The 23689-nt window shown below is 37.7% G+C and overlaps 2 protein-coding genes across 5 annotated transcripts in view; one reads left to right on the top strand and one right to left on the bottom strand.

Moving 5' to 3' along the window:
* The window catches only part of CTTNBP2 (cortactin binding protein 2), a 169358-nt gene extending 159244 nt beyond the window's left edge, over window positions 1-10114 (top strand). The window contains exons 20-23 of the mRNA XM_055590284.1: window positions 4032-4095; window positions 5393-5525; window positions 6564-6665; window positions 9085-10114. Of these exons, the coding sequence (XP_055446259.1) occupies window positions 4032-4095; window positions 5393-5525; window positions 6564-6665; window positions 9085-9300 (515 nt within the window). The 3' untranslated portion in view covers window positions 9301-10114. The remainder of the gene's footprint in view (window positions 1-4031; window positions 4096-5392; window positions 5526-6563; window positions 6666-9084) is intronic.
* The window catches only part of CFTR (CF transmembrane conductance regulator), a 318775-nt gene continuing 302371 nt past the window's right edge, over window positions 7286-23689 (bottom strand). The window contains exons 28-29 of one of the 4 annotated variants that reach the window (XM_055590287.1): window positions 8759-8886; window positions 7286-7402 (exon numbers count right to left, since the gene is read on the bottom strand). In XM_055590287.1, coding sequence (XP_055446262.1) covers window positions 8807-8886 — 80 coding nt within the window. In that variant the 3' untranslated portion in view covers window positions 7286-7402; window positions 8759-8806. Of the gene's footprint in view, window positions 7403-8758; window positions 8887-13875; window positions 14272-23689 lie in introns of those variants that run through there. The other 3 variants (XR_008717817.1, XM_055590288.1, XM_055590289.1) reach the window with 3 other exon arrangements.

Consider the following 23689-nt stretch of genomic DNA (forward strand, 5'->3'; position numbering starts at 1 on the left):
AGTTGCTCAGTCATGTCTGACTCTTTGCCACCCCATGGACTGCAGACGCCAGGCTTCCCTGTCCATCACCAACTCCTGGAGCTTACTCAAACTCATGTCCGTTGAGTTGGTGATGCCATCCAACCATCTCATCCTCTGTTGTCCCCTTCCCCTCTCGCTTTCAATCATTCCCAGCATCAGGATCTTTTCAAATGACTCAGTTCTTTGCATCAGGTGGCTAAAGTATGGAAGTCAGAGCTTAGCATCAGTCCTTCCAATGAATATTCAGGACTGATTTCCTTTAGATGGACTTGTTGGATCTCCTTGCAGTCCAAGGGACTCTCAAGAGTCTTCTCCAACACCACAGTTCAAAAGCATCAGTTCTTCAGTGCTCAGCTTTCTTTACAGTCCAACTCTCACATCCATACATGACCACTGGAAAAACCAAAGGTTTGACTAGATGGACCTTTTTTGGCAAAGTAATGTCTCTGCTTTTTAATATGCTGTCTAGGTTGGTCATAACTTTTCTTCCAAGGAGCAGGTGTCTTTTCATTTCATGGCCGCAGTCACCATCTGCAGTGATTTTGAGGCCCAAGAAAATAAAGTCTGTCACTGTTTCCCCATCTATTTGCCATGAAGTGATGGGACCGGATGCCTTGATCTTTGTTTTCTGAATGTTGAGCTTTAAGCCAACTTTTTCACTCTCCTTTTTCATTTTCATCAAGAGCCTTTTTAGTTCCTCTTCACTTTCTGTCATAAGGGTGGTGTCATCTGCGTATCTGAGGATATTGATATTTCTCCTGGCAATCTTGATTCCAGCTTGTGCTTCATCCAGTCTGGCATTTCTCATGATGTACCCTGCATATAAGTTAAATAAGCAGGGTGACAATATAAAGCCTTGACGTACTCCTTTCCTGATTTGGAACCAGTCTGTTATCCATGTCCAGTTCTAAATGTTCCTTCTTAACCTTCATATAGGTTTCTCAGGAGGCAGGTCAGGTGGTCTGGTTTTCTCATCTCTTGAAGAATTTTCCACAGTTTGTTGTGATCCACACAGTCAAAGGCTTTGGCATAGTCAATAAAACAGAAATAGATGTTTTTCTGGAACTCTGTTGCTTTGTTGATGATCCAGTGGATGTTGGCAATTTGATCTCTGGTTCCTCTGCCTTTTCTAAATCCAGCTTGAACATCTGGAAGTTCATGGTTCACATATTGTTGAAGCCTGGCTTGGAGAATTTTGAATATTACTAGTGTGAGAGTTGAGTGCAATTGTGCGGTAGTTTGAGCATTCTTTGGCATTGGAATGAAAACTGACCTTTTTCAGTTCTGTGGCCACTGCTGAGTTTTCCAAATTTGCTGGCATATTGAGTGCAGCACTTTCACAGCATCATATTTTAGTGTTTAAAATAGCTCAACTGGAATTCCATCACCTCCACTAGCTTTGTTCATATTCTCCCCTAAAAGATATCATATTTGAGTAAGAATGAAAAGATGTTCCAACCTCATATGCATTATGGATTTCTGATACATGTAACTTAACTTTACGTCTTCAGGAGCCCCTTGTACCCCACACTAAATGGTAACTCACTCCAGTATTCTTGCCTGGAGAATCCCAAGGACAGAGTAGCCTGGCGGGGTGCAGTCTATGGGGTCACAAAGAGTCAGACATGACTGAAGAAACTTAGCAGGCATGCACACATGGCAGCTTTACAGCATCCCTAAGTGAAAGGGATATGATGTCTAAAATCCTAAACAGTTGCTTTTGTTACCATATTTTTCACATGGAAGATTGTATTGATTTTTAATAAAAACCAATGTGATTTTAACTATATCAATACATGCCAGACTTGTGTGATTACCCCAAGTATGTGATCATAAGTTGTGACTTAAAGTCACGTAAGTAATAAGTTTTAAAGTAATTGAATGGATAGTCACTGAAAAAAATACGTAAACGCTCATTGTAAAGGTAAGTGTTATTTATAATAGGATACATTTTGATCTCCGAGGCTTGCCCTTACTTCCTAAAGTTAGAGTGTTTGCTCTAGGGAATAAAATCATTAGACTGTAGCCCCCCAATAGAGCAAAGAGACTCCCTCAGCTGGCTTTCTGTAACAAGGATTATACCTGTTTATCCTTGGAAAGTATCCAAGAGAGGTCGACAATGAGGACTGTCGTCTCCATTTACAGATGGCACAATTGAGACTCAGATCCCTTTTATCACCTGCTCCGAATCACTGCTCCTACAAACAGGGGGTTCTGCAATCCATGTTTTTGTTTCTTATGAGTCCAGTGCTGTTTTCTTCAGTCTGTGCCACTCATAATAATCCTGGTACTCAAATAAGGACACCTATACAGGCTCTTCACTGTGTCACTTCCAAGTTCATTAGAATTCCTGTAGGATTCAGGACCAACTGCTTTCCTGAGCTAAGTGAGTACCTAAACAATAAGCATTGTCAATATATATTGCAGTACTGTAGATTTGTCAGACAAAATCCATAAATGAATATGAACTTTAAACAGTATTATGGAGATAAATCTAACTTGGAAATATATATTTGGCTAAAAGCTGAATTATAAATTAAGTTTAAATTTATAATATTTATTAGTTGCAGAACTAGTGGATATATCAAGTGTTCCTTCAAACACAAAAACTTAATTGAAAGGTGAATAAAATTGTATGCAACCATAGTTTGACATCAACATAGAGATTTATAAAATGCATTGGCCAGGGTTTAGGTGAATAAACCACTGGTTGGTTAACAACCAAAGGTGGACATGCCTCTAGTTTTTTTTTAATAATAGTCACCTTGTCCAATAATTACACTTCATACAAAATTATTACAACAGTGTTTGGGTTGATATTTTTGGACATCATTGTTTTAAAAAATACCAAAATAGAACTCTCTTGCATTCCATGCAGACCACTAGGGAAACTCATAAAATTTGATAAAGACACAGCCCTTTTCTGTCCTGACCTAAACCAGGGAGACCTAAACCTGAGATGATGGTCACTGCTTCTGGAGGGCAGAGTCCAAGCTTAGGCACTTCCGTGCTAATTAGGGGAAAGCTACTCATTAATGCCTTCTGACAGTAAGGACAAAAGTGTGGATGAGGAAACGTACAGACCTGATGATCTGCTTTTAATTGGGATATACCAAAGTCGACAGACTTCTCAAATGATTAAAAATCATTCTTTAATCTATGCTAGCACCATTCATACAATTTTAGAATCTACTCAGAAGCAGCTGTATTAATGCATTTATAAAATGTAGAGTATTATAGAAATAGACATTTTGAATCTAAAATGGTTTAGTGTTTCTCAAACTTTTGACCATAAGCCACAGTGAGAAATGTATTTTAAAGCTGGACCAGTACACACAGACCTATGCATTTGCATGTCTCTGTAAATGGATACCAACTTATATATTTACTACATACAAGCTGTGCAATCCGGTGTTTCCTATTCTCTGTTTTTTTTAAATGGGTTGAAATTTGCAGTTAGAAAAACATTGGTATGATATGCAGCATTTGTTTTAATGCTGTGACTTTTTGTTTACTTTTCCTACTTAGTTTTCTGTAAAATGCAAAGCAATCAAAAGCCGTTTCTGTACCGCTAAAGCCACCTGCACTGTAATACATCATGGGGCCCACACTTCAAAAACTGTGTTGGGTCTACACAGTCAGGATCCCTTGGAAGGCAAACAAAGGGATTACCATCTTCAAAAGGCAGGTATTAACCCTCTTTTAGGCACTTGGAGAACAAAGGCCTAAGGTTGTGGGGACTTGCCTGATTAGAATAGGATCCATTGATGAAAGCGGAGTTGAGGAGTCCTGAATTGAGCCTCAGGTGGTGTGTGTTGTATTGATTTTAGTCATAAATATACATGAGGTCTTTGCTCATTCTCTAGGCTTCCACAGGGCCTCAAGAGATGGATTTAATCCAAAAACAATATGAAAATACATCAGAGTCTAGAGACTATTTCTTTTAAATACAGAGTTCAAGATGCGCAGGGACAGTCTATGGAAATGACTGCTTTTTTTTCTTTAAACAGGTATCAAAAGTAACACTATATTACAGCTGAATTGTAACAGGAATGCTTCGCTGTCAAACCAAAAGTAAGTTTCCCCTGCAGATTTAACTCATAACAAACAGTACACATTCTTATCGTGTGTGTGCTAAGTCACCTCAGTCGTGTACAACTCTTTGCGACCCCATGGACTGTAGCCCGCAAGGCTCCTCTCTCCATCGGATTCTCCAGACAAGAATACTGGAGTGGGTTGCCCTGCCCTCAGGGGATCTTCCAGACCCAGCAATCCAACCCTCATCTCTTATGTCTCCTGCATTGGCAGGTGGGTTCTTTACCACTAGCGCCCCCTGGGAAGCATTAGTCTGTGCAACTGTTATGCTGTGAATATAATTTTTTAAAAAGCAGTAGAGGTAATTCAAATGCTAGTATTAAGCTGAAATCGAATGAATGAAATCTAAAAAAAATACAAAGCCTATTTTGCTTTTAGTTTGGTGAAAGATTAGAAATATCATTGACTTGATTTTGTATCAAGTTTGATATTAATACAGTTCACAAAGATATGGTAAAATCCTGTATTTGTGAACTTTTAAACAGGCTTTAGAGGACTGATGATTTTAATGATAGAGTTACAGAAACATAACATGACTTACTTTTTTTTCCTCATGCTGCTGCTAGGGAATTGTCGATTATGCTTCCAAATTTGTAAACTGAAATAAAGATTTATCACGGAATAAAAATGCTTAGCTAGTTTGTAAATAGGTCCTTGTATAGCCAATATGTTGTGTACCCTGTAACTTGGCAGGTGACATTTAGGACCCTGGTTCACAGAATTACAAGAGGGGTAGGGGGTCAATGAATCTGCCACATGCTTGTTTGTGCCAGGCCCACTGTTAGATCTGTTGTATTCAACAGCCTATACAGCATTTGTAATAACCCTATGATGTAGCATAAGGCATTTGATAGAAGGGAACCCAGGAACTGAGGTATTGAGTACAAAAAAGAAACCCGACCCATGGTCACGTTGCCAATAAAAAGTGATAAATTGACATTTACTCCATTGTCACACTGCCCCCCACACCAGCGTGTTTAGTGTCATCCTTGGGGACAGCGAAGGAAAGGGAAGAGTAAGGAGACTGGAATATTGTAAGTCAAAGTGGATTTCTTTGTGTAATAACATTTTATCCTATTGAGAATTCTGATGGGGAGTTACCAAAATCAGATGGGAATGGGTTGTTGTATAAAGTGACATTTATGGATGCCTTTAAAGGATGTTAAAAACTTTTTTGCTCCACAAACCCCCCAGAAAGGTGGGGGTCTAGGTTTCCATATTGGAAGTTGGATGGTTGCTCTGGGTTTGAAAAACTCTTTTCTGAACTCTGTGGTAGGTCTTTAGAGAATGATCTGTCATTGACATTGAATCTGGATCAAAGACTCTCTCTGGGTTCGGATGATGAAGCAGATCTTGTCAAGGAACTTCAGAGCATGTGCTCTAGCAAATCTGAATCTGATATAAGCAAGGTAAGCAGGACACAGCGGGGACGGCCCTGAGTGGCTCCCCCAGCAGCAGACAGACTTCTTGGAGCCACATCATAGCTCTTTCCCTGAGAGAAATCCCTTATCAAATAGTATGACTAAAGCTCCAAATCAAAACTTGCATTACCTTGCTTAGAAAAGTCCTTCCTTCCAAAAAAAAAAAAAAAAAAAAAAAACACTTATACAACAAGGGAGCTCTATTTAGCACAGCTTCTCTGAAAAACCCAAAGTGAAAGTTGCATGTGGTGTGTTACCACAAATTAAACCAATACCACCTTTTCCTTTCCATATTCCTAACTTTGGCCATCACCAATCAGTAAGAGCATGGCAGCAGACTTGCATTCCGCAGTGGGGAACAACTGTACTTACAAAATAAGAAAAAATAAGTAGCCTGTGTAATTTGCTTAAACTGTGAAATTTGAGATCCTAAGATGGAAATCAGTGACCCAAAATCTTGAAGCATTAACAGCATCAAGTTCAACCTGTTTTTGCACTCTGATATCTGCAGCAGTTTTTTACCACGCTTCCTTGATAAGTGCCTTTTGCTTGAAAGGGAGCAAAAGAAGGTAGAACTTAGGCAGGTTCTACCCCAAAACTCACCTGTTGTATTTGGACAGTCTACTAGGGATAAAGAACTCACTAGCTTATTTAATCTCACTGGAAGTGAGGCAACGTAGTTAACACTGGAAAAATAAGGTTACAATGAAAAATCTTGCAAACGTTATATCCTTTCATTTTGTGCCAAGTATTTTTTTTTTTTTTAAATAGGGCTTATCTGGTTGTCTTCTTTTGACTTTAAAAGACTTTTTTTTTTCTCCTTAGAAACTATGTCTCATGCATTTGCTGTTAGTTTCACATGAAAGCTTAAAGTCCTTATCTGAGCATTTTAGGACCTAAGCTTCTGACAGTAAGACAAGAACCACACTTCTCACTGTGGGTTTTCCACAGTGACTTTACATCTTACCTTGAGTATGTCACAGTTTACCTGTGAAAACATGACTTGATAAATTGTGTATTTTCCAGATTGCTGATTCCAGGGATGATTTAAGGAGGTTTGATAGTTCAGGAAACAACCCTGTGTTTTCAGCAACTGTTAATAATCCAAGAATGCCAGTGTCACAAAAGGTAAGTGTCCCTTTTCCCTGCAAAATGGGACAAAGAAGGATTGTTGTGAAACTGACTTTACAAATCTTTCAAAGTTACTTTTACACTATAGCAGGGATATAATCAGGATGAACGTGTAAGTGTTCACTAGGTAATCAAGGTTAGAAAAAAGTACTGTTTGGCTAATAGCTTGAAGGAATCACATAGAAAAACCATTACTTCCCCCCCTTATATTTGATGCCAAAAAATTGGATTCCAAAATTTTTACTCTCTCTTCTATTTGTTTTCACTAGTTTATGCCAAACCTAGAACTAATGTAACATCTCTCTTCTTTACTGTATTTTAAAATGGAACATTGAATTTCTTTTGAGTACCATTTTAAAAAACTGGAGTTGATGCTGAGTGATAACAGAAAAATCTACACATACATAAAGATTTACCTCTGATTTACTTGAACTTCCCATACCATGCATGTTTCAGAGACAGAATGTCCTTTGCAAGCAAATCAGAATGAGCCAGGATTCCCATAGAGTTCCTTACCGTCTTGAAATAACTTTTATGATTGGTTAATAAATGCCAAAAGATGAGATGGCCCAGTATGGTACTACTGAGTGAACAGAAACAATAAAAATACTTCTTACCCAGTAGTGCTTTTGTGAGGCAGTCCATTTTGTAAGACGTGTTTAATAATGTGTAGTTTGCTCACCAAGCTATGTCCACTGTGGTTCACGTCCCCTCACATGGCAGCTGACACAGACCTGTGGGGAGAGGGAGTGCAAAGAGCAGGATTAAACAGCGAGCGCGGTGACACCTTGGTTCCCTGCTGATAACTCTGGTTCTGGATGGAATACATTTTTGTTCAGGGGCTGTCCCTGAACTATGGTTCAGAACACATTCCTTGGGCTCGCCTTCTATTTCTTTGCCCACTGAGCATTCTAAGGACTATTCCCCGATGATCAGTTGTTTTCTTAGAAACTGCCACCAGAGGGCGACGTAGTACTCATTTGGCATTTGCCAGATTCCTGAACCCTTCACAGGCTCAGGCCTTTTCTATCCTGATAAAGGCAGTGAGCATTTCTTGGTTAGATGCCCAGTTTCTTCTGTTATCAGGAAGTAATTCCCTTTAGGAGGAAAAGCTCTCTGTGTTAGCTGAAATCGCTTTCTCCTATGTGGTCAGAGAGGGGCCTGTTAATCAGGCAGCATGTCAACCAGCCTTCTTAAATAGAAAAGCCCATATTTACATAAATACATATTTAAGTCATCCATAGAATATATAATAATAAATGTTTTCTTCTTATGGAGATGAAAATTCAGTCCCCTAAAGCAGAAATTCCCATTTTGGTTGCATCATGAAAACTATTTGAGGATTTGTTTTTTAATCCCTTGTACCTGGACCACATGCCCTAGAGGTTCTGATCTAATTGGTCTAAGGTACAACCTGGACGTTGGAGTTTTTAAAAGCTTGGTGACTCTCATGTGCAATCAGGGCTTAGACCTGTTCTCTAGCACATACCTTTGATGCATCATTCGCATTTTCTACCCATTTCTTTCCAAATTATGTCCTTGAACTTCACGTAACTTATGTTTACATATAACTGACTATTTCAGACCATCCTCTACACCTCCCCATGTCCATGTTCACCCTTCCTCCTTTCTTACTTCACCACTCACTTGAGTTCTGCTGATTGGTAAACATGAAGGGGGACCTACCCAAGTGAGCTCATGATCAGGGAAAACGCTGTGAGTAAAAGGTCTTATTGCAGCATCATGAGTCGCTCTTACCTATCCAACTCTGTTTCCTTATGGGCAAAAAGAGGCCTGGACCAGGTGATCAGAAGGGTTCAGAAGTACTCGAAGAATGCTAGCATGCAGTTTCCAAGAATTAAAGATCTTGAGCTCCCTAGTTACAGATGCATCACCAGGAAACAATTCACTACTGCAGAAGCTCCATTAGCACAAGGATGGTGCCCTTTTACATTCTCTACTGTGAGCCAAGCACCAGGAACAGTGCTTGTCTGATAAACATTCAGAATATGTGAGTAATAGTCCAGTTAAAGGCAGAAAAATTCAGTGACACACTCAAGGTAAAGGTGTTGCATTGTAGAACTGCTTACAAATAGTTGGTTGGAACAGTCCAGTTTGATTCCCTCAGGCCTAAGACTTCATACAACTTCTGTTGACGAGGAGACTCCGGACTCAGGCACTAGTTTCACTGACTCCTGTCTCTGGCACCACAAAGGACCTAGTGGAGATCAGACCGCGAGTCTACAGGACATTAAGCATTCAACTTCTCTCCTCCCCGTTTTTTCCCCCCATGAGAACCTATGTTAAGGGAGAAACTCATACATACTTGTACAGGGACAGAGAGGAGAAAATTAGTACCGATCACAGAAGTTGGGAACAATGTCAAATTAAGCTGTTCTGTTTTCCTTTCTTACAGGAGGTCAGTCCTCTCAGCAGCCATCAAACGACCGAATGCAGCAACAGTAAATCAAAGACTGAGTTGGGTGTTTCAAGAGTTAAATCTTTTCTTCCTGTTCCTAGAAGTAAAGTCACCCAGTGTTCCCAGAACACCAAAAGAAGCAGCAGCAGCAGTAATACAAGGCAAATAGAAATAAACAACAACTCAAGAGATTTGGAACCTACGCAAAAATGAACAAGTAGAAAAATCTAGCAAATAGGCCTGCCTACAGTATTCTCATTCTTCTGTATATTTCACACAGAAACCAAGGACAACAAGATGTAAATACCTTTAAATGAATCAAATGTTTTCACTGCAATATAAACTATGAGTGCGGGACCACTATTCAATTTTTTGTAAAGAATGTATTTATAACCAACTTTTTTTTTTTTCAATTCTGTCAAATTGAACTGCAATACCAAGAAGTTATACTCACTTTTCAAGTAGTTTTATAATAGAAAAGTCATAATAGTTTTACTCAAGATGTTCAGGGGTATTAAAACAACTGTGTACTGTACATATGTACATTTAAGAAAGCTATGCATCATTGCATACTGCATTGGCTTAGATAACATGTATCATTTTAAAGAGATCATAATAATTTTATGTTCACTTGATGAGAAACGACTAGAATGGGGCAATAACAAATTATTTCTAAACAGTTACTTTTCTTAAAAGCCATATTAAGTATTTTGCCTGTTAAACTCTAGTTTTCAGTTTCAAAACTTTTAATGGTTGCATCATGTATATTTATGCTTATGGGTTTGTGTTATGACTCCTGTAAATATGAACTTATATAATGCAATAAAAGTGTTATCTTTCTTACAAAAGTTTTGTACCTAAGTAGATATAAAAAAGAATAACTGTAAATGCTTCAATAAATAAGTTAACTCCCTCTTCTAGTGGCACAACTGATATTTTCTAGACTTTCTTCTCAAATTACTAATGACATAACTAAAAGTTATATGCCTTGACACCAAATAAAATATTGAATTAGTGAAATAAATAACTTTGCTGTAGTTTTTATTGCTGTTAGTAGTTTATCCATGCAAAAGATATTTGTATTCAATTTAGAGCCATTTAAACTGGTCCTCCATGTTTGTATTTCAGTAGCTATTCAGAGAAGACTTTTGTTACAAAGTATTAGTTGGTTTAAACTAGAATAAACATTTCAGTGGAGCTCTTGGAATGAAGTGCTCATTGAAAACAAATTTTTCATACTTAAAGTATAATTATATACCAACAATTATTTGCGTATCTTAGAGTATTTAAATAACCATTCTGGCTAAGAAAGGACTTTAAAGTATACACATGTGCATGAAAACTATAATACATTTTGCAAGTATCTTTAAAAAAATGTATAGTGAGGTGGAGGAAGAATCAAGGAAGAGATCAGTTCCAGTGCCTGTCAGCCCAGGCTTTAATCTCTGCCATCCTTGGGTCTACAGCATCAACCTTGTAACAGGAAATAGAACTAGAGCAAGGGACTGAGGGTAAGGAGGAGAGAGAGAGGCTGGAAGAAATAGTCTTAGGCTTGAACACAATAACGCCTTTGAGCTGGACTTAAATTCTTGGTGGCCTGGTGGTATTTGATACTTTCAAGTGTTTCACAGAAAGACATTAATTTTGGGGACAAAACTCAATGCTCTCCATATCATAGACCAACATACCCAGATTGAGGTGGCTCTGGGGCATGTTGTCCTGCTAATATACACCTTTGATTATATTGAATTTTATTTTTTTAGGGATAAGGCATTGTTTTATATTGGCAATTTTTCTGAAGATATAGATCTCATTATGATAGCCAAGGACCAGAAAAGAGAAAAAACAAATTTGCAATACATTATTAAGATGACATCTAGTAACCTATATGATTGGTTAGTAATTCAACACGTATACTTACATAATTGGATAGTAGACTGCAAGATGTCTAAAGAGGGCCTTTAGATTAGGAGTTTTCAAAATACATGTGAAAACCTAGTAATGGGTCATTTTATCAATTTAGGTAATCACAACTACCATTTTTTGAAAATAGGATAGAAAAAATATCAGCACATCATGGTATCACAGTCAATAAAAGAATTTTTTGTGAAGCTTTTGTTTAATTATGTAGATACATGGATGTAAGCACTGGACTGTGATGTCAAATATAACTTTCTGTGGGTCATGGCCACAAGTCTTTGAAGCTCAATACCATTAATGGTGACGGTCAGGGTGCTTCAGGGGTAAAAAGGTCTTTGGTGTTATACAGCCTTGTGACTGAATTAAGCACTAACATTTATTAGCTGTGTGACCTAAGACTCTTTGACCCAGATTCCACAATAGTTATGTAGGATCATGACAACCCTACAAGTTGTCCTTGAGCATTAAAATGAGGTAACAATACAATGTTCCTAGTTACCTCCCTCGTACATAAAAAGTAATAAATTATGTCCCATAAGTCTTTGTGGCATTCCAACATCCCATCAAGTTGTAATAAACTCACAAATACTAACAGCTGTATTATGAGCATCAGATTCTACTAGAGTTGTATAAAACACCTAATTAAAAGAAATATCTACTTGGAAATTGATAACTATAACACATTAGCAAATTTTATTTTCCTTTTATGTTAACTTGATGATGAGCTTCTCCTAAATAGACCTAACACATTTTGCAGTTGCAAAAAAAAAGTAAACATGTCATAAAATCTGATTATTCATGAAAAAAGCCAATTTTTAGAGACAAGGCTGAACTTTCATAATTTTTTTTTTTCCTGTGCAGTTAATACTTAATGCAAATTAAGTTCAGTTGACTAGACATAGCCAACACCTGATTTAGGCATTTATTCCTAACAACTATGAGCTATTACACAAAACTTTCTCTATGAAGTTATGTGATATTTTCTGAATTTTATCTGATCCCTTTTGTAATATTTTTCTCAAGAGAACATTCCACAGATGTGAAGGGAATAAATTAGTGAATAGATAATCCTGTTAGTTTGGTTTTTACTACAAACAAATAGTTGTTATAGACCAAGATGCCATTGTTAATTTGAGAAAGAGGACTATGGAAATACATGGAGAAAGGATATCAGATACATATCTTATCTATTCTGTCCTTAATACAACAGATATTAGAAGATAACATTGACTTATCAAGTCAAGAGCTGCAGTTCTAGCCAGAAGGCTAAGACACCATGTAATATCTTTGGTTTCAATGACTTCATTGGAAAAAAAAAAAAAAAAGGATTATTCTTGTCCCAGAAAGAAAAGCACAATAAGAAAATCAGAAATCCTGACAGTTGTTCCTACACATTCTGATACTTTAATAAGAGTATCAGCTAAATAAATCCCCCTGAAAAAAGTTACTTGGGTTATATTTTAAGGAAATCAAGAATGTATCAGAGAAATTAAGAAATCAATTATTTTACAACTGCCCTAAAAACAGCAAAATACCTAGGAATAAATTTAACCAAGGAGGTAAAAGACCTGTACACTGAAAAGTAAGACACTAATGAGAGAAACTGAAGAGGGCACAAATAAGAGAGATTCTGTGTGCTCACAGATTGAAAATTCAATACTGTTAAAATGTCCCTACTAACCAAAGCAGGCTAGGGATAAAGAACCCACCCCCAATGCAGGAAGACTTTAAGAGGTGTGGGTTCGATCCTTGGGTCAGAAAGATCCCCTGGAGGAGGAATGACAGCCCACTCCAGTATTCTTGCCTGGAGAATCCCCATGGACAGAGGAGCCTGGCAGGCTACAGTCCTTAGGGTCACAAAGAGACAAACACTACTAAAGCAACCTACAGAGTCAATGAAATTGCTATTAAAATGTCAATTTTTTTTTCCACAGAAATAGAACACATAAGTCTAAAATGTGTATGGCACCCCAAAAGACTGAATAGCCAAAGCAATCTTGAGAAAGAACAAAGCTGAAGGTGTCATGCTTCCTGATTTCAAACTATTTAGCTATAACAAATTAAAATAGTATGGTACTAGCATAGTAACAGACACAGATCAATGGTACAGAATAGACTTCCTAGAAATAAGCCCCTGGATATATGGACAATTAATTTCTGATAAAGATGCCAACAATATACAGTGAGGAAAGGGCAGTCTCTTCAATAAATGGTGTTGGGAATACTGGACAGCTACATGCAAAAGAATGAAATTAAACCCACTATCTTACACCATATACAAAAATTAACTCAAAACAGATTAAAGAGTTGAATGTAAGGCCTACAAAAATAAAACTCAGAAGAAAACAGAGGGGAACGCTCTGTGACATTGGTCTTGGTGATGATTTTTTGATCTGACACTAACAATAAATGCAACAAAAGCAAAAATCAATCCTGGAGAATCCCCACAGAGGAGCCTGGTGGGCTACAGTCCTTAAAAACCAAAAGCTTCTGCACATGGGACAAGAAACCAACACAAAGAAAATCCAACCTAGAAAATAGAATAATTGTAAACCACATATATATGATAAGGGATTATATCTAAAACATATTTTAAAAACTCATACAACAGCACACACACACACACACAAAAGTCAAAAAATGAGCAGAGGATCCAAATAAACATTTTTCCAAAGAAGACATACAGATGACCAACAGGTCTATGAGAAGGTGCTCAACATCACTAATCATAAGGAAAATGCAAATCAAAACCACAGTGAGATGTCACCTTATTTATACCTGTTAGATTTTTTTTTTTTTGAAAGTCGCTCAGTCATGTCCAACTCTTTGTGACCCCATGGACTTCTCCATGGAATTCTCCAGGCCAGAATAGTGGAGTGGGTAGCTGTTTCCTTCTCCAGGGGATCTTCCCAACCCAGGGATCAAACCCAGGTGTCCTGCACTGCCAGCGGATTTTTTACCAGAGCCACCAGGGAAGCCTACCTGTTAGATAACATTAAAAAGACACGAGACAAGTGTTGGCAAGGATCTGGAGAAAAGAGAACCCTCATGCACTGCTGGAAGGAATGTAGTAAACAGGCAGCTACTACGGAAAACAGTATGGAGGTTTCTCAAAAATGAAAAACATCCTTGCAGACTCCAGCACAGATCACAAGCCACCTCTGCTCCCATCATGATCTCAGGGCGTGCGTGAGCCACCACTGCTGGGCACCAGAACCAGGCATCAGCCACTGCATCAGCTTGTCAACTTGAACAGACCAATCACTAGAAATGAAATAGAAACGATACAATAGACCAGTTAGACCTAATTGATATCTGTAGGACATTTCATCCCAAAACAATGAATTTCACCTTTTTCTCAAGCGCACATGGAACCTTCTCCAGGATAGATCACATCCTGGGCCATAAAGCTAGCCTTGGTAAATTCAAAAAAATAGAAATCATTCCAAGCATCTTTTCTGACCACAATGCAGTAAGATTAGATCTCAATTACAAGAGAAAAACTATTAAAAATTCCAACATATGGAGGCTGAACAACACGCTGCTGAATAACCAACAAATCACAGAAGAAATCAAAAAAGAAATCAAAATTTGCATAGAAACGAATGAAAATGAAAACACAACAACCCAAAACCTGTGGGACACGGTAAAAGCAGTCCTAAGGGGAAAGTTCATAGCAATACAGGCACACCTCAGGAAACAAGAAAAAAGTCAAATAAATAACCTAACTCTACACCTAAAGCAACTAGAAAAGGAAGAAATGAAGAACCCCAGGGTTAGTAGAAGGAAAGAAATCTTAAAAATTAGAGCAGAAATAAATGCAAAAGAAACAAAAGAGACCATAGCAAAAATCAACAAAACCAAAAGCTGGTTCTTTGAAAGGATAAATAAAATCGACAAACCATTAGCCAGACTCATCAAGAAACAAAGGGAGAAAAATCAAATCAATAAAATTAGAAATGAAAATGGAGAGATCACAACAGACAACACAGAAATACAAAGGATCATAAGAGACTACTATCAACAATTATATGCCAATAAAATGGACAACGTGGAAGAAATGGACAAATTCTTAGAAAAGTACAACTTTCCAAAACTCGATCAGGAAGAAATAGAAAATCTTAACAGACCCATCACAAGCACAGAAATTGAAACTGTAATCAAAAATCTTCCAGCAAACAAAAGCCCAGGTTCAGATGGTTTCACAGCTGAATTCTACCAAAAATTTAGAGAAGAGCTAACACCTATCCTGCTGAAACTCTTCCAGAAAATTGCAGAGGATGGTAAACTTCCAAACTCATTCTATGAGGCCACCATCACCCTAATACCAAAACCTGACAAAGATCCCACAAAAAAAGAAAACTACAGGCCAATATCACTGATGAACATAGATGCAAAAATCCTTAACAAAATTCTAGCAATCAGAATCCAACAACACATTAAAAAGATCATACACCATGACCAAGTGGGCTTTATCCCAGGGATGCAAGGATTCTTCAATATCCACAAATCAATCAATGTAATACACCACATTAACAAATTGAAAAATAAAAACCATATGATTATCTCAATAGATGCAGAGAAAGCCTCTGACAAAACTCAACATCCATTTATGATAAAAACTCTCCAGAAAGCAGGAATAGAAGGAACATACCTCAACATAATAAAAGCTATATATGACAAACCCACAGCAAACATTTTCCTCAATGGTGAAAAATTGAAAGCATTTCTTCTAAAGTCAGGAACAAGACAAGGGTGCCCACTTTCACCATTGCTATTCAACATAGTTTTGGAAGTTTTGGGCACAGCAATCAGAGCAGAAAAAGAAATAAAAGGAATCCAAATTGGAAAAGAAGAAGTAAAGCTCTCACTGTTTGCAGATGACATGATCCTCTACACAGAAAACCCTAAAGACTCCACCAGAAAATTACTAGAACTAATCAATGACTATAGTAAAGTTGCAGGATATAAAATCAACACACAGAAATCCCTTGCATTCCTATACACTAATAATGAGAAAACAGAAAGAGAAATTAAGGAAACAATTCCATTCACCATTGCAACAGAAAGAATAAAATACTTAGGAATATATCTACCTAAAGAAACTAAAGAAAACTATAAAACACTGGTGAAAGAAATCAAAGAGGACACTAACAGATGGAGAAATATACCATGTTCATGGATTGGAAGAATCAATATGGTGAAAATGAGTACACTACCCAAAGCAATCTATAGATTCAATGCAATCCCTATCAAGCTACCAACAGCATTCCTCACAGAGCTAGAACAAATAATTTCACAATTTGTATGGAAATACAAAAAACCTCGAATAGCCAAAGCGATCTTGAGAAAGAAGAATGGAACTGGAGAACGCAACCTACCTGACTTCAGGCTCTACTACAAAGCCACAGTTATCAAGACAGTATGGTACTGGCACAAAGACAGAAATATAGATCAATGGAACAAAATAGAAAGCCCAGAGATAAATCCACACACATATGGACACCTTATCTTTGACAAAGGAGGCAAGAATATACAATGGATTAAAGACAATCTCTTTAACAAGTGGTGCTGGGAAATCTGGTCAACCACTTGTAAAAGAATGAAACTAGAACACTTTCTAACACCATACACAAAAATAAACTCAAAATGGATTAAAGATCTCAACGTAAGACCAGAAACTATAAAAATCCTAGAGGAGAACATAGGCAAAACACTCTCTGACATACATCACAGCAGGATCCTCTATGACCCACCTCCCAGAATATTGGAAATAAAAGCAAAAATAAACAAATGGGACCTAATTAACCTTAAAAGCTTCTGCACATCAAAGGAAACTATTAGCAAGGTGAAAAGACAGCCTTCAGAATGGGAGAAGATAATAATAGCAAATGAAGCAACTGACAAACAACTAATCTCAAGAATATACAAGCAACTCCTACAGCTCAACTCCAGAAAAATAAATGACCCAATCAAAAAATGGGCCAAAGAACTAAATAGACATTTCTCCAAAGAAGACATACAGATGGCTAACAAACACATGAAAAGATGCTCAACATCACTCATTATCAGAGAAATGCAAATCAAAACCACTATGAGGTACCATTTCACACCAGTCAGCATGGCTGCGATCCAAAAGTCTACAAGTAATAAATGCTGGAGAGGGTGTGGAGAAAAGGGGACCCTCTTACACTGTTGGTGGGAATGCAAACTAGTACAGCCACTATGGAGAACAGTGTGGAGATTCCTTAAAAAACTGGAAACAGAACTGCCTTATGACCCAGCAATCCCACTGCTGGGCATACACACTGAGGAAACCAGAAAGGAAAGAGACACATGTACCCCAATGTTCATCGCAGCACTGTTTGTAATAGCCAGGACATGGAAGCAACCTAGATGTCCATCAGCAGATGAATGGATAAGAAAGCTGTGGTACATATACACAATGGAGTACTACTCAGCCATTAAAAAGAATACATTTGAAGCAGTTCTAATGAGGTGGATGAAACTGGAGCCTATTATACAGAGTGAAGTAAGCCAGAAAGAAAAACACCAATACAGTATACTAACGCATATATATGGAATTTAGAAAGATGGTAACAATAACCCTGTGTACGAGACAGCAAAAGAGACACTGATGTATAGAACAGTCTTATGGACTCTGTGAGAGAGGGAGAGGGTGGGAAGATTTGGGAGAATGGCATTGAAACATGTAAAATATTATGTATGAAACGAGTTGCCAGTCCAGGTTCGATGCACGATATTGGATGCTTGGGGCTGGTGCACTGGGACGACCCAGAGGGATGGAATGGGGAGGGAGGAGGGAGGAGGGTTCAAGATGGGGAACACATGTATACCTGTGGCGGATTCATTTTGATATTTGGCAAAACTAATACAATTATGTAAAGTTTAAAAATAAAATAAAATTAAAAAAAAAAAAAACAAGCATATTTTAAATAAAATGAAATGTCAAGACCAAAAAAAAAAAAAAAAAAAAGAATATGTAACAAAAGGACAGGACCAGATGACTTCACAGGCAAATTCTACCAGATATACAAAGAACTCACACCAATCCTTCTCAAATTCTTCCAAAAGATTAAAGAGGAAGGAACACTACCAAAGACATTCTGTGAAGCCACTCTCACCCTGATACCAAATTCATGCAATGACACTCCCAAAAAAGAAAATTGCAGGCCAGTATCTTAGATGAATATAGCAAAAACTCTCAAGAAAATATTAGCAAAGTCAAATTCAACAACACATAAAAAAGATCATACAACATGACCAAGTGGGATTTATCCTAAGTTCACAAGGATGGTTATACATATGCAAATGAATCAGTGTGATACACCACATCAACAAAAGAAAAGACAAAAACCAATGGATGAAAAAACACTTGACAAAATTCAACATCCATTCATGATGAAAACTCTTACTGAATGGGTATAGAAGGAACACATGTCAACGTAGTAAAAACTATCAATGACAAACCACAGTCAATATAATACTCAATGGTGAAAAGTTGAAAGCCTTCCTGCTAAAACACAGAACAAGAGAAGGACACCCACTCTCACCTCTTCTATTCAAAATATTGAGTTGGTTAAAAAGTTAGTTTGGGTTTTTTCATAACCTCTTCCAATAGTATTGAAAGTCCTAGCCACAGCAATCAGACAACAAAACAAAAATAAAAGATATCCAAGTTAGAAGAGAAGAAATAAAATTGTCATTATATGCAGATGATGATACTATATATGGAAAAAGCCCTAAAGACTCCGCACAAAAGCTATTAGAAATGATCAACAATTTCAGCAAGGTAGAAGGATATAAGATTAACACATAAAAACTGGTAGCATTTCTTTACACTAACAATGAAATATCATTAAGGGAATGTAAAAGAACAATACTTTTTAAAATCATACCCACCAAAATAAAGTATTTAGGAATAAACCTAATCAAGAAGGTGAGAGGTGAAAGAATTATAAGAACTATAAAACGCTAATAAAAGAAACTGAAGATAATTCAAAGAAGTGGAAAGATACCCCATGCTTGTGGATTGGAAGAATTAATATTGTTGAAATAGTCATACTACCCAAAGCAATCCACGTATTTAATGAGATCCCTACCCACTCCAGTGATTTGGCCTGCAGAATCCCATGGACTGTATAGTCCATGCAGTCACAAATAATCAGACATGACTGAGCGACTTTCACTTTCTTTCTGTCAAATTACCCATAACCGTTTTCAGTGAACTAGAACAAATAATCCTAAAATTTATATTAAACCATAAAAGACCCCCAAAATTGCCAAAGAAATCCTGAAGAAAAAGAGCAAAGCAGGAGGCATAAGCCTTCCAGACTTCAGACAATACTACAAAGCACAATAATCAAAACAGCATGGAATTGGCACAAAAACAGAGTATGGACCAACTGAACAGAATGGAGAGCCCAGAAAGAAATCCACTCCCCTATGGACAATTAAATCTTTGACAATAGAGGCAAGACTATACAATGGGAAAGACAAAGTCTTTTCAGCAAGTGGTTTTGGGAAAGTTGAACAACTGCATGTAAACCAATAAAATTAGAACACACTTTCACACCATATACAAAAATAAATTCAAAATGACTTAAAGACTTAAACCTAAGATATGACACCATAAAATTCCTAGAAGGGACCATAGGCAAAACATTCTCTGACATACATCATATCAATATTTTCTTAAGTCAGTCTCTGAAGGCAATAGAAATAAAAGCAAAAATAAACTTTCAAACTTTTGCACAGCAAAGGGAACCATAAACAAAATGAAAAGCCAACCTATAGAATGGGACAAAATATTGTGACAAATTGTGAAAATATTGTGCAAATGATGTGACTGACAAGGGATTAATTTCCAAAATATACAAACAGCTCTTACAGCTCAACAAAGAAACAACCCAATCAAAAAACGGGCAGAAGACCTAAATACATATTTATCCATAAAAGACATACAAATGGCCAATATGCCCATGAAAAGATGCTCAACACTGCTAATTATTAGAGCAGTGAAAATCAAAACTACAGTGAGGTACCACCTCACCCTGGTCGGTATGGCCATCATTAAAATGTCTTGGTCCCCTGGAGAAGGGAATGGCAAGCCACTTCAGTGTTCTTGCTGTGAGAATCCCATGAACAGTATGAAAAGGCAAACAAAATATGACACCAAGAGATGAGCCCCTCACGTCAATAGGTGTCCAAAATGCTACTGGGGAAGGGCAGAGAAATAGCTCCAGAAAGAAGAGGCTAGGCCAAAGTGAAAACGAAGTTCAGTTGTGGATGAGTCTGGTGGTGAAAGTAAAGTCTGATGCTGTAAAGAACAATACTGAATAGGAACCTTGATCCATGTTAGGTAAATCAAGGAAATTGGGATGTGGTCAAGCAGGAGATGGCAAGAGTGAACATCAACATTTTAGGAATCAGTGAACTAAAATGGACAGTAATGGGTGAATTTAATTCAGATGACTATTATATCTACTACTGTGGGCAAGAATCCCTTAGAAGAAATGGAGTAGCCCTCAGTCAACAGAAGAGTTCAAAATGCAGTACTTGGGTGCAATCTCAAAAATGACAGAATGATCTCAGTTTGTTTCCAAGAGAAACCATGCAACATTACAGTAATCCAAGTCTATGCCCCAATGACAAATGCCAATGAAAGTGAAGTTGAACGGTTCTATGAAGACTTACAAGACCTTCTAAAACTAACACCAAAAAACATGTCCTCTTCATTGTAGGGGGTTATAATGCAAAAGTAGGAAGTCAAGAGATATCCACAATAATGGGCAAATTTGGCCTGGGAGTACAAAATGAAGCATGGCAAAGGCTAATAGAGTTTGGCCAGGAGAATACATTGGTCATAGCAAACACCCTCTCCCAATAACACAAGAGATGACTCTACACATGGACATCAACAGATGGTCAACACCAAAATCAGATTAATTATATTCTTTGCAGCTGAAGATAGAAAAGCTCTGTATAGTTAGCAAAACAAGAACCGGAGCTGACTGTGGCTCAGATCATGAACTCCTTATTGCAAAATTCAGCCTTAAATTAAAGAAAGTAGGGGAGACAACTAGACCATTAAGGTATGACCTAAATCAAAGCTCTTGTTATTTTACAGTGGAGGTGGCAAATAGATTCAAGAGATTAGATCTGGTAGACAGAGTGCCTGAAGAACCATGGATGGAAGTTCATAACAGTGAGTGGGAGGTGATGACCAAAACCATCCCCAAGAAAAACAAATGCAAGGAGGTAAAGTGGTTGTCTGAGGAGGCCTTACAAATAGCTGAGAATAGAAGAGAAGCAAAAGGCAAAGGATAGAGGGAAAGATACACCAACAGAATGCAGAGTTCAAGAAAATAGCAAGGAGAGATAAGAAAGCCTTCCTAAGTGAACAGTGAAAAGAAATATAGGAAAACAATAGAATGGGTAAGACTAGAGATCTGTTCAAGAAAATTGGAGATACAAAGGGGATACATCTTTCATGCAAAGATGGGAACGATAAAGGACAGAAAGGGTAAGGACCTAACAGAAACAGAAGATATTAAGAAGAGGTGCCAAGAGTACACAGAAAAACTATACAAAAAGGTCTTAATGACCTGGATAACCACAATGGTGTGGTCATTTATCTAGAACCAAACATCCTAGAGTATGAAGTCAAGTGGGCCTTAGGAAACATTACTACGAACAAAGCTAGTGGAGGTGATACAATTCCAGCTGAACTATTTCAAATCTTAAAAGATGATGCTGTGAAAGTGCTGCTTTAAATATGTCAGCAAATTTGGAAAACTCAGCAGTGACCACAGGACTGCAAAAGTCAGTTTTTCATTCCAGTCCCAAAGAAGGGCAATGCCAAAAAAAGTTCTAACTACCATACACCTGTGCTCATTTCACATGCTAGCAAGGTAATGCTCAAAATCCTTCAAGCTAGGCTTCAACAGTACATGAACTGAGAACTTCCAGATGCACAAGCTGGATTTAGAAAAGGCAGAACAACCAGAAATCAAATTGCCAACAACTGCTGGATCATAGAAAAAGCAAAGCAATTACACACACAAAAATCTACTTCTGCTTCATTTACTACATGAAAGCCTTTGAGTGTGTGGACCACAACAAACTGTGGAAAATTCTTAAAAGAGATGGGACTACCAGACCACCTTACCTGCCTCCTGATACATCTGTGTGCAGGTCAAGACACAACAGTTAGGACTGGACATGGAACAACAGACTGGTTCAAAATTGAGAAAGGAGTAAGACAAGGTTTTATACTGTCACCATGTTTATTTGACTTACATGCAGAGTACCTCATGCAAAATGCCAGGCTGGATGACTCACAAGTTGAATCAAATAGCCTAGAGATATATCAACAGCCTCTGGTATGCAGATGATACCACTCTAATGGCAGAAAGTGAAGAGGAACTAAGGAGGCTATTGATAAGGGTGAAACAGGAGAGTGAAACAGCTGATTTAAAATTAAACATTCGTAAAACTAAGGCCAAAGAATTGATGCTTTTGAATTGTGGTGCTGAAGAAGACTCTTGAGAATCCCCTGGGTAGCAAGGAGATCAAATCAGTCTATCCTAAAGAAAATCAATCCCAAATATGCATTGGAAGGACCAATGCTGAAGCTGAAGCTCTAATACTCTGGCCACCTGATGCAAAGATCCAACTCACTGAAAAAGGCCCTGAGGCTGGGAAGGACTGAGGGCAGGAGGAGAAGGGGTGACAGAGGGCGAGACGGTTGGATGGCTTCACCGACCCAATGGACATGAGTTAGAGCGAACTCTGGGGGATAGTGAAGGACAGGGAAGCCTGGCATGCTGCAGTCCATGGGGTCACAAAGAGTCAGACATGACTTAGTGACTGAACAACAACCAAGAGGTCTACAAATAAAAAATGCTGGATAGGGTATGGAGATATGGGAACCTTCCTACTCTGAATATGGGAATGTAAGTTGGTACAGCCACTACAGAAAATAGTATGGAAGTTCCTCAGACAACTAAAAATAGAATTAGTTTTTGATTGATCCAGCAATCCTATTCCTGTTCATATATCCAGACAAAGGTATAATTAAAAAAGATACATGCACCTCCATGTTCATTACATTCACAACAATCCTATTCCAATCCTGTTCCTATTTTGATTGATCCAGCAATCCTATTCCTGTTCATATATCCAGACAAAACTATAATTAAAAAAGATACATGCACCTCCATGTTCATTACATTCACAACAGCCAAGATATAGAAACAACCTAAATGTCCATCAATAGATGAATGGATAAAGAAGATGTGGTCCATATATACAACAAAATACTACTCAGCCATAACAAAGAATGAAATAATGCCATTTGCAGCAACATGGATGGACCTAGAAATATCATAATAATTGAAGTCAAAACCGGTCACATAGAGAAAGACAAATACCATATATCACTTATATGTGAAATTTAAATTATGACACAAATGAACCTATCTATGATTTAGAAACAGACTCACAGACATACAGAACAGACTTGTGGTTGACTAGGAAGGGGGAAATTGGGGGACGGATAGAGTGGGAGGTTTGGGTTAGCAGATGTAAATTATTATATACAGAATGGATAAACAAAAAGGTCCTAACGTACAGAGAACTATTCTCAATATTCTATAGT

This window comes from Bubalus kerabau, chromosome 8 (assembly GCF_029407905.1).
Source record: "Bubalus kerabau isolate K-KA32 ecotype Philippines breed swamp buffalo chromosome 8, PCC_UOA_SB_1v2, whole genome shotgun sequence".
Lineage (NCBI taxonomy): Eukaryota > Metazoa > Chordata > Mammalia > Artiodactyla > Bovidae > Bubalus > Bubalus kerabau.